The 12083-nt window shown below is 42.4% G+C and overlaps 1 protein-coding gene across 1 annotated transcript in view; it reads left to right on the top strand.

Annotated features, from left to right (window-relative positions):
* Positions 1 to 12083, top strand: part of STARD9 (StAR-related lipid transfer (START) domain containing 9) — a 154945-nt gene that overhangs the window by 130741 nt on the left and 12121 nt on the right. Inside the window, exons 24-26 of the mRNA XM_011989227.1 lie at positions 14 to 211; positions 626 to 809; positions 1219 to 1356. Coding sequence (XP_011844617.1) covers positions 14 to 211; positions 626 to 809; positions 1219 to 1356 — 520 coding nt within the window. The remainder of the gene's footprint in view (positions 1 to 13; positions 212 to 625; positions 810 to 1218; positions 1357 to 12083) is intronic.

Here is a 12083-nt window from a genome sequence, read left to right as displayed (position 1 = left end):
TGTTTTGCCTCAGGCAAAAAAAAGCCATTGAGACCCTCAGGAGAGAGCGGGCTGAGCGACTTGGGAACTTCTGCCGGACGCGAAGCCTTAGCCCGCAGAAACAACTGAGCCTCCTGCCCAACAAAGAGCTCTTCGTCTGGGATCTTGACTTGCCCAGCCGACGCCGAGAATACCTGCAGCAACTGAGGAAGGATGTTGTGGAAACCACCAGGTAGGGTGGACCCAGAACCCTGCTGGAAGCAGGCTCTGTTGCGGGAGGGGAATGTGGAGAGCAGGAGCTGAAGTTTTAGCATCCTGGAGGGTTCTCTATCTCAGACAGGGTATGTGGAAAGAGGACATAGAAGGGAATGGAGTGAGGGAGGGGTTGGGCAGAGAGAAGGCACAGGAAAGGATGGACAGAAGGGCTCTGACATGCTATGCAAGTCTGCAGGCCTGGGTGTCAAGGTGGCTTGGTTCTCTCTGTATAGCAACCTCTCCTGAGGCTAAAAAATCAAACTTTAAAACCCTGTGGGCAAATGGAGGATGGGTCTTTTAAGAAGGTGGTATCACCCAAGCTAGCCTTGGATGGACAGACCAGGACTGTTACCCACCCACCGTGTTCTTTCCACCCCGTGATCTTCCTCAGGAGCCCAGAGTCGGTGTCAAGGTCGGCTCAGCCACCCTCTGACATAGAGCTGATGCTGCGAGACTACCAGCAGGCCCATGAGGAGGCCAAGGAGGAGATTGCCCGGGCCCGAGACCAACTGCGGGAGCAGACTGAACAAGAGAAGCTGAGAATCCACCAGCAGATCGTTTCCCAGCTGTTGAGGGTGTGGAGTGGGGCAAGCCTCTGATTTCAGGATAGGCCTGGACCTCAGACTGGTCCACTTTCACCGTGGCTACCTCTGAATCTTGGGACATGCATAACATTTGGAGGAGGCTGTGGGACACCTGTTGTCAACTCAAAGCTGGGCTCACTCTCTTTTTACATCATCACACCAGCTCCTTTCCCTGGCCACGGCCTGGGAGAAAGGCTTTGGTGTGAAGTGCAGGGTATGGGGAAATATGAGCAGCGGTGGCTTTGAGGAAGCCAGGGCATGTGAGGCTAAGTCAGGGAGGCCCTGGGAGGTGGACAAAGGAGCAGTAGAGGTGAGCAGGGAAGGGGTGGCTTTGGGTAGGAGAGGGCATAGCCAGTGAGGGCACGTCAGAAGCTGGTAAATGGTGATTTGTCTTTCCCAGGAAGAGGATAAACTACATACCTTGGCCAACTCCAGCTCCCTGTGCACCAGCTCTAATGGAAGCCTCTCATCTGGTATGACCTCTGGCTATAATAGCAGCCCAGCCTTGTCAGGCCAGCTCCAGGCCCCAGAGAATGCGGTGAGTAGGCAGATGTTGGGAATGAGCCAGGGGCCCAGACTGCCAAGGCAAGAGTCTGGGCGGGATGCTGTGCCTCCTGCAGTCTGGGTGGGACGCTGTGCCTCCTAGAGGCCACTGCTGACATGAGCCCTTCTTATGTGCCGGCCTTTGGTTTTCCATTTAGTTTGCCCCTTGCCTCTTCTGTTTATTCATTCGTTCAACAAATGTTTATTCTGTGGGTATCGTTTATAGGATACAGCGGTGAGCAAAACTGTTCTTGTCCTTAGGCTGTTTGAGGGATAAATATTAAACAACTGATTTTATAGTTCAGTTATTGTTGCAGTAAATTGTTTGAAGGAGGGTTGCTAAACCAGCATAAAACCAGGGGTCTGACTTAGTCTGGAAGGTCACAGAGATATTCCGAAAACAATGTGTTTACACTGAGACTAAAAGGATACGAGGTAGTTAATGCAGTAAAAGCTTAGTGGTGCTGTTATCGGGAAAGATGTGGGCCTAGCAAGTGAGGCCTTGAGGACGAAGAGTTTGAGGAACTAAATGAAGGTTAGTGTGGTTGGAATATAAAGAGTGAGACGGGAAAACGGCATGAGAAGGAACTAGAAAATCATGTGAACTATAATGAGAGTTCTGGCCCTTTTCTAATCCATTTCATTGTGTGACTTCCCAAAAGTGAAAAGGCTGCTGAGAGATGATTGCTTGCTTTAGGGCACTGCCAGTGAAGACGAACAGAGGTGGATGTAATGGAGAGAGAGACCTACGGGACTTGGTGACTGGTTGGGTGTTAGAGGAAGGCAGAGCGGGGAGTTGAGAACAGCACACACACTTTTGACTTGAGCAGCTGAAGGGCGACCATGTGAACAATGACAAGGAACACTGGAGGGAGAACCAGGTTTTGTGTAGAAGATGATGAGTTTAGGTTTGTACTTACTGAGTTGACGGTGCCTGTGAGAAATCCAGGTGGAGCAGTTGGAAATCTACAGCTCGTAGGTAAGATCTGGCTGGGGATGAACATTTGAAATTCATTTTACAAATACAGCGGCATTTAATAAAAATAATATTTAAACAGTAGCAAAGGACATCCAATGTCAGGTGCATGTTTGAGTCTCCTATTTCCTTTCCCCAGAAGCAGTCATTTACCCCAGTTTGGTGTGTATTTCCAGGGATGATGTATATACGTCTTTTTGTAAAGCAGATGAATGGGAGTATACTGTACTCACTTTCTCACTTTGCTTTTTCTTTTAAAAATATCTTTGGGATATCATTGCATATCAGTAAATCTAGTGCTGACTTATTTTATTTTTTTAAGAGCCAGGGTTTTGCCATGTTGCCCAGGTTAGCCTCAAACTCCTGGGCACAAGCTGTTTGCCCAGCTCGACCTCCTAAAATGCTGGTATTACAGGTGTGAGCTACCGTGCCTGGCCTTCTTTTTAACAGCTGAATAGTGTTTCCTTTTTTCTCTTTTATTGCATGTTTTTAAGTTTGATGTTTTATATAGATAATATATTCATATAGTAGAAAGGGTACAAATATATACATATACAGGTTGAGCATCCCTAAGCCGAGTATCAGAAATTCAGGATACTCCAAAATCGAAAACTTTTTGAGTACTATGACACCAGAAGTGGAAAATTCTACACCTGACCTCATGTGACAGGTTGAGTTGAAACACAGTCAAAACTTGATTTCATTCTCAAAATTATTTAAAACACTGTATGAAATTACCTTCAGGCTGTGTGTATAAGGTATATATCCAACATAAATTTTGTATTTTGACACAGATCCTATCCCCCACATATCTCCTTTTGTATATGCAAATATTCCAAAATCCAAAAACATTCAAAATCCAAAACACTTCTGGTCCCAAGCATTTTGGAGAAGGGGTACTCAGCCTGTAAAAGGGATACAGGGAAGTACCCGTCCCTGCCGTCAGTCTACCTCGTTCCTCTCCCTTACCCCACCCAAGGAAAGCAGTGTTGTTTCTTGGAAGGTGTCCTCCTAGGGGTCTTTATGCATACAAAATAAAGCATAGTATGCCACTGTCCTATACCTTATGTATCTTTTTCACTCAGTATAATTTGGAACTCTATTTGAATATGCAGAGAACTTTCTCATTTTTTTTTCATTGCTGCGTAGCATTCCATTGTAGAGTTGCACCGTAATTTAACCAGTATTCTAACTTGGGTTGCTTTCAGACTTTTGCTGTTATCAGCATAGTACAGTGAATAACTTTATGCATGTATCATTTTGTACATAAGCAAATATATCTGTGGGATACATTCCCAGAAGGGCACCTGTACAAAGAGTATGTACATTTAAATTTTTGATAGAGACTATTTTCTCTCACAGATGAGCTGATTTATACTCCTACCAGTAATAGCTGAGAGTTTACCTTTTCCCACACTCTCACCAACATGTTATCAAATGTTTGGATTTTTTCTGAAAATTATATCTCATTTTTCTCATATGCTTAAATATTTTTATTTCCTTTTTCATGAACCATCTGTTCATATTCTTTGCTCATTTCTCTTTTTCTCTGACCAATTTCGAGAGTTCTTTGTATTTTAGCAAGAATAGCCCTTTGACTGATCTGAACTATAAGTGTTTGTTTCCCAGTGCTTCATTCTCTTTTGTCTTTGCTGATTTTGTTTGGGGCCATGCAGGCAGATATACTTGCCAGTTTTCTTTTTATGGTATCTAGGTTATAAATAATAACTAGAAACACATTCTTCAATCCAAAATTATAAAGAATTTCTTCCATGGTTTCTTCTAGAACTTCTGTGGTTTTATTTTTTCATATTTAAATCTTTGTTCCTTTTGGAGTCATATTCATATGAGGTCTGGATCTGATTGTGTTTTTTCCAGATGGCTGTCCAGTTGTTCCCGTAATGCTTGTTAGTTTATCTTTGCCTCACCTGTTTAAGGGGTCCCTTTTCCTTACACCAAAGCTTAGAATAGATTCTACCCAGCCGGGCGCAGTGGCTCACGCCTGTAACCCCAGCACTTTGGGAGGCCGAGGCGGGTGGATCACGAGGTCAGGAGATCGAGACCATCCTGGCTAACACGGTGAAACCCTGTCTCTACTAAAAATATGGTGGCGGACGCCTGTAGTCCCAGCTACTCAGGAGGCTGAGGCAGGAGAATGGCGTGAATCCGGGAGGTGGAGCTTGCAGTGAGCCGAGATCGCACCACTGCACTCCAGCCTGGGTAACACAGCGAGACTCCGTCTCAAAAAAAAAAAAAGAATAGATTCTACCCTGTGGTAGTGTTAGTCTACCACTACCCTCATTGCTCTTCTCTTTCTGAGTTTACCGGAGTATTTCTTGTTTATTTAAAAAAATTGTCTTATTTTATTACAATTTACACATAATGTAAATATTTGTGAGGTACAGTGTGATGTTTCAATACACATATACATTGCGTAATGATCAGATCAGGCAATTAGCACATCCATCACTTTAAACGTGTATCATTTCTTTGTGGTGATAACACAAAACCCTATCTTCTAGCCAACTTGAAATATACATTACATTGTTATTAGGTATAGTCGCCCTGTTGTATTTAGAACTTATTCTTCTTCCTTTCTAACTTTGTACTCGTTGACCAACCACTCCCCATTACCCTCTTCCTGATCCCCTCCCCAGCCTCTGGTAATCACTATTCTACTCTCTCCTTCTATGAGATCAACTTTTTTATTTTCTTTTTTTTTGAGACGAAGTCTCGCTCTGTCGCCAGGCGGGAGTGCAGTGGTGCGATCTCAGCTTACTGCAAGCTCCACTTCCCGGGTTCATGCCATTCTCCTGCCTCAGCCTCTGAGTAGCTGGGACTACAGGCACCTGCCACCATGCATGGCTAATTTTTTGTATTTTTAGTAGAGAAGGGGTTTCACCATATTAGCCAGGATGGTCTGGATCTCCTGACCTCATGATCTGCCCGCCTTGGCCTCCCAAAATGCTGGGATTACAGACATGAGCCACTGCACCTGGCTACTTTTTAAATTTTCATTATTTATTTATTTTTGAAACAGAGTCTCACTCTGTCACCCAAGCTGGAGTGCAGTGGCGTGATCTTGGCTCACTGCAACCTCCGTCTCCCAGGTTCAAGCGATTCTCATGCCTCAGCTTCCTGAGTAGCTGGAATTACAAGCGCCCACCACACCCAAGTATTTTTTGTATTTTTAGGAGAGATGGGGTTTCACCATATTAGCTAGGCTGGTCTCAAACTCCCGACCTCAGGTGATCCACCTGCCTCAGCCTCTCAAAGCACTGGGATTACAGGTGTGAGAGATCAACTTTTTTAGATTCTGCATATGAGTAAGATCATGTGGTTGTCTGTCTATACCTGGTGTCTTTCACTTAGTATAATGTCCCTGGGTTCATCCATGTTGCCACAAATGACAGAATTTTATTCTGTTTTATGACTGAATACTATTCCATTATGTATATACCACAGTTTCTTTGCTCATTCACCTGTAAACATTTAGGGGGATTTCATCTCTTGGTTATTGTGAGTAGTGCTGCAATAAATAGGGGAGTGTAGGTATCTCTTTGACATAGTGATTTCATTTTCACTGGCTATATACATAGTGGTGGAATTGCTGGATCATATGGTAGTTCTGCTTTAGTTTTTTGAGAAACCTTCCTACTGTTTGCTATAATGGCTGTATTAATTTACATTTCTACCAACAGTGTATAAGAGTTCCCCTTTCTCCACATCCTTACCAACATTTGTTGTTTTTTGTCTTATTACAGCCATTTAGATGGAATGAAGTGATATTTCATGTTAGTTTTGATTTGGATTTTCCTAAAAACTAGTGATGTTAAGCATTTTTTTCATATACCTGTTGGCCATTTGAATGTCTTTTTTTGAGAAATGTGAATTCAGGTTTTTGCCCATTTTAAAGTTGGATTGTTTGGGATTTTTGCTGTTATTTGAATTCCTTATATATTCTGGATATTAACCCTTTGTCATATGCATAGTTTGCAAATACATTCTCCCTTTCTGTGGGATGTCTCTTCACTCTTTTCCTTAGCTGTGCAGGATCTTTTTAGTTTGATGTAACCTCATTTGTCTATTTTTGCTTTTGTTGCTTGTGCTCTTGAGGTCTTATCCAAAAATTCCTTGCCCAATCCAATGTCATAAAGCTTTTCTCATATGTTTTCTTCTTATAGTTTCATATTTTCTGGTCTAAGATATAAGTTTTTGAACCTTTTTGTATATGGTAAGAGATAGGGGTCTAGTTTCATGCTTCTGTATGTGGATATCCAGTTTTCTCAGCATCATTTACCACAGAGACTGCCCTTTCTCCATTGTGTGTTCTGTCTTTGTCAAAAATCACTTGGCTGTAAATGTATGGATTTCTGTGTTCTCCGTTCTGTTCCTTTAGTCTGTGTGACAGTTTATATGCCAGTACCATGCTGTTTCGGTTACTATACCTTAGTAGTATTTTTTGAAGTTAGGTACTGTGATGCCTCCAGCTTTGTTTTGCTCATAATTTCTTTGGCTGTTTGGGGTCTTTTGTGGGTCAATATGAATTTTAGAATTGTTTTTTCTATGAAGAATGTTGTTAGTATTTTGATAGAGATTGCATTGAATCTGTAGATTGCTTTGGGTGGTATGGACATTTTAACAATACTCTTCCAATCCATGAACATGGGGTATCTTTCCATTTATTCATGTCCTCTTTAATTTCTTTCACCGGTGGTTTATAGCTTTCATTGTAGAGATCTTTCACCTCTTTCTTTTTTTTTTTTTTTTTTGAGACAGAGTCTTGCTCTGTCACCCAGGCTGGAGTGCAGTGGCTGGATCTCAGCTCACTGCAAGCTCTGCCTCTCGGGTTCCTGCCATTCTCCTGCCTCAGCTTCCCGAGTAGCTGGGACTACAGGCACCCGCCACCTCGCCTGGCTAGTTTTTTGTATTTTTTCGTGTTAGCCAGGATGGTCTCGATCTCCTGACCTCGTGATCTGCCCGTCTCGGCCTCCCAAAGTGCTGGGATTACAGGCTTGAGCCACCGCGCCCAGTCTCTTTCACCTCTTTAATTAAGTTTATTCCTAGGGACTTAATTTTTTTGTAGCTATTATAAATGGGATTGTGTTCTTGCTTTCCTTTTCAGATAGTTTGCTTTTGGTATATAGAAGCACTACTGACTTTTGCATGGTGATTGAGAAATAAAAGTAAAATTCTAAGTCTCCAACTGATTGAACAGACCACCTCTCAGCGAGGGAGACCCCAGAGAAACCTTAAAAGCTGAGTGCATGACCAACAGAAGATGTTGAAATAAATGCCCTGGCCAGGCACGGTGGCTCATGCCTGTAATTCCAGCACTTTGGGAGGCTGAGGCAGGCAGATGACAAAGTCAGGAGTTCAAGACCAGCCTGGTCAACATAGTGAAACACCATCTCTACTAAAAATACAAAAAATTAGCCAGGTGTGACTGGGATTACAGGTGCCCGCCACCATGCCTGGCTAATTTTTGTATTTTTAGTAGAGATGGGGTTTCACTGTGTTGGCCAGGCTGGTCTCCAACTCCTGACCACATTCATCCTGATGGGTGGTGAGTTCTTTTCTGGTGCTTAGTGTGGGTCCACAGTCTTTGTCCATAGGTACAGGCCTGGAATTAGGCTGTGGGGTTTTTTCTGGTTCTGCGTATTACTGTGGCAGACTTAGTACTGGGCTCTAAGGCAAAGTCGCATGTCCACTAACCTCTTCTTCTGCCATGTGGACAGTGTCTCTCATCACTACCTAGGGTTGGGGGAGGGTTGGTGCAGATAATATGAAACTGTCCTTCCTATTCTCTTTAATGCATCTTCTTCTCCTTGTAAAATCTAGTACTTTTATGTATCAGCTGGTTTTCCTAGCTCTAGTGAAGATATTTTCTTGTGTGGATAGTTGTTCAAATCGATGTTTCTGTGGGGAACTATCACTGAAGGGTCCTTTTCTGTCATCTTGCTGTGCCTCTGTGTTACTGATCTGTTGTTTGTTTATTTTTTGAGATGGAGTCTTGCTCTATCATTCAGGCTGGAGTGCAGTGGCGCCATCTTGACTCACTACAACCTCCGCCTCCCAAGTTCAAGCAATTCTTCCTGTCTCAGTACTCCAAGTACCTGGGACTACAGGCCTGCATCATCCTTCACGCCTGGCTAATTTTTCTTGTATTTTTAGTAGAGATGGGGTTTTGCAGTGGTGGCTAGGCTGGTCTCAAACTCTTGACTTCAGGTGATTCGCCTACCTCAGCTGAACAAAATGCTGGGATTACAGGCATGAGCCATTGCACCCAGCCTGTTGTTTGTTTATTTTATTTTTTATTTTTTGAGATGGAGTCTCACTCTGTCACCCGGGCTGGAGTGCAGTGGCGTGATCTCAGCTTACTGCAACCCCCGTCTCCTGGGTTCAAGCGATTCTCCTCTCAGCCTGCTGAGTAGCTTGGATTACAGGCGCCCGCCACCATGCCTGGCTAATTTTTGCATTTTTAGTAGAGATGGGGTTTTACCATGTTGGCCAGGCTTATCTCAAACTCCTAACCTCAAGTGATCCACCTGCCTCGGCCTCCCAAAGTGCTGGGATGAGCCAGCCACTGCGCCCGGCCTGTTGTTTATTTTTTATATGAAATTTAGGATCTCACCTTGTCTAGTTCAATTGCAAGAACTTGTTACTGTTTTTATTTTATTTTATTTTATTTATTTATTTATTTATTGAGATGGAGTCTCGCTCTGTCGCCCAGGCTGGAGTGCAGTGGCCGGATCTCAGCTCACTGCAAGCTCCGCCTCCCGGGTTCACGCCATTCTCCTGCCTCAGCCTCCGGAGTAGCTGGGATTACAGGCGCCCGCCACCACGCCCGGCTAATTTTTGTATTTTTAGTAGAGATGGGGTTTCACCATGTTGGCCAGGATGGTCTCGATCTCCTGACCTCGTGATCCGCCTGCCTCAGCCTCCCAAAGTGCTGGGATTACAGGCATGAGCCACCGCGCCCAGCCCTTGTTACTGTTTTTAATAGGATCATGTGGATTGACTTAGGGAGAAACCACATCTTATGCTATAGAATTTTCTAACCAAGAACATACTAGTTCCAAGCTTTCTTTTTGTATTTTTAAAGTTTTCTTCATATGTCTCTCACATTTCTTGTCAGATTTATTTCTAAGAAATATTTTAAGGTTTTTGTTACTTTTGTAAATAGGTTTTTCCTTCTTTTATATCTTCTGATTATTTTGTATGTATTAAAGCTATTGATTGCTGTGAATTAATTTTGCATCTATTTTTTTGGTTGATTTTCTAGACCTGGACTACTAATTTAGTAGCTGCTAATACATGTACTTATCTTAATTTCTTTCTTTTTTTTTTTTTTTTTGAGATGGTGTCTTGCTCTGTTGCCCAGGCTGGAGTACAGTGGTGTGATCTCGGCTCACTGCAGCCTTCACCTCGATCTTTAAGCAATTCTCCTGCCTCAGCCTCCCAAGTAGCTGGGATTACAGGCGCCTGCCACTATGCCTGGCTAATTTTTGTATTTTTAGTAGAGTATGGGTTTCACCATGTTGGCTAGGCTAGTCTCGAACCCCTGACCTCAGTTGATCCACTCATCTCGGCCTCCCAAAGTGCTGGGATTACAGGCGTGAGCCACCATACCTGGCTTTTTTATAGCTTTTGAGCTGAGATAGATATATTTTTGCAATACTAAGGAAATATCCAACTATTCCTAGCTTATAGCATATTCTTATCCAGAATGGGTATTTCAGAGTCTTTGGAGATGATTTCATTCATTCATACATCCATCTATCTATTTTTGGGCTAATATTGAACTATTCTTGCAATCCTGGAATAAATCCTATAATATATATTTGTGATTCGTTGTTGGAGTCCACTTATATTTTAGAATTTTGCATCAATATTTGAATTTTTCTGTGGTTTTTGCTTTCACAATATATTCTTTAGGTTTTGTTATCAATGTTATACTCCTTTTATAGGAAAGAAAGGTGGTACTTTTCCTTTTCAAGGCTTATGAATAGTTAAAAAGGTAATAAAAACTTTATACCTATTAAACTGGGAAAATTTAGGAAGCCAGATGATGCCAGATTTTGGCAGGACAGGACTTTGAGGATGTTGGAACCATTATAGGTTCCTATGACTCAGCAGTGTTTGCATAGGTTATGAGAGAACATGTAAGGAATTGTTTATTGAGGCATTATTTGAAGTGGCAATGAGTTGGAGGACATTCCTGAATCCATGACTGAGAATGGATAGGTCAAATGTGATAGTTGCACACATGAAATATTAATACTATGCAAGAATTGAAATCAACACATTAAACACCTAGGCAGAATACTGAGTGAAAAACTTTTTTTTCTTTTTTTTGAAACAGAGTCTCGCTGTGTTGCTGAGGCTGGAGTGCAATGGCATGATCTTGGCTCACTCCAACCTCCGACTCCTGGGCTTAAGAGATTCTCCTGCCTCAGCCTCCCTAGTAGCTGGGACTACAGGTGCCTGCCACCATGCCCAGCTTATTTTTTTGTATTTTTAGTAGAGACAGGGTTTCACTATGTTGACCAGGCTGGTCTTAAACTCCTGATCTCATGATCTGCCCATAAAATGAGACATGTTACTATTTGTAAATTAAACAACATATATAGTATATAAATATAATATATAAAACAATCACTTTTTGCAAGAACACATACAAACAAAAATATATACTCTAAGCATATCAATGATTTTGGTGGGACAGCGAAATGGGGATGAAAAGTAAAAAAATTTGAGAGCCAGACATGGTGGCTCACACCTGTAATCTCAGCACTTGGGGAGGCTGCGGCAGGAGGATTACTTGAGCCCAGGAGTTTGAGTCCAGACAGGGCAACATAGGAAAAAAAAAAAGCCAGGCGTGATGCTGCATACCTGTAGTCCTAGCTACTCAGGAGGTTGTGGTGGGAGGATTGCTTGAGCCTGGGAAGTCGAGGCTGTGGTGAGCTGTGATCATGCCACTGCACTCCAGCCTGGGTGACAGAGCAAGACCCTGTTTCAAAAAAAAATTTTCTTTTGAATCATCTTTTAAAGTTGGATGTAATAATCCTTTTAAATTGACAAGGCTTGGTGTTTCAGCAGGGGATTAGTTCTTTGAAAAACTTCTTCAGTGGAAAAAAGTCTGTTAAGATCAGGGTTTAGTAAACTATGGCTCTTTGGCCAGATCTGACCTGCTTCCTGTTTTTGTAAATAAAGTTTTACTGGAATACAGTCATGCCCATTCATGTACATGGTCGTGTTCCCACTACAATGGCAGAGAGTCGAGTAGCTGCAACTACTCAAATGGCCCACAAAGCCTTAAATATTTAGTATCTAGCTCCCTACAGAAAAAGTTTGCCAACCTTTGGTTTAGATTTTTCGTCTCTCCTGGAGCCAGTTTTGATTCTAACTTGTTCATTTCTGTGTATATTGTGATCAATTTCTTTTTGCTGTGATAGTTTCTCAGTCTTTTCTTGCTTCTTGGTCAGTAATTTTTTGGAATGTGTTTTATCTGCTGTTACTTTCTTTCTTTTTTATTTTTATTTTTTCATGTAAGACAGGTAATGTGCTCACGTAACAAGGTTTGAGAGAGGCACTTCTCAGACATCTATGTGAAAACCCAATTATCATGCTTATGAACTACAAAAGGATCGTGTCTGTGGTTTTCTCATGGTTAGATTGAAGTTACGCATTTTTTGGCAAAAAATACCATAAAAGTGATTTGCCCTTCTCAGGGTTGACAGATT

The sequence above is a fragment of the Mandrillus leucophaeus genome, unplaced genomic scaffold, assembly GCF_000951045.1.
Source record: "Mandrillus leucophaeus isolate KB7577 unplaced genomic scaffold, Mleu.le_1.0 Scaffold35, whole genome shotgun sequence".
Taxonomy (NCBI): Eukaryota; Metazoa; Chordata; class Mammalia; order Primates; family Cercopithecidae; genus Mandrillus; species Mandrillus leucophaeus.
This window is presented reverse-complemented; position numbering and strand designations above follow the sequence as displayed.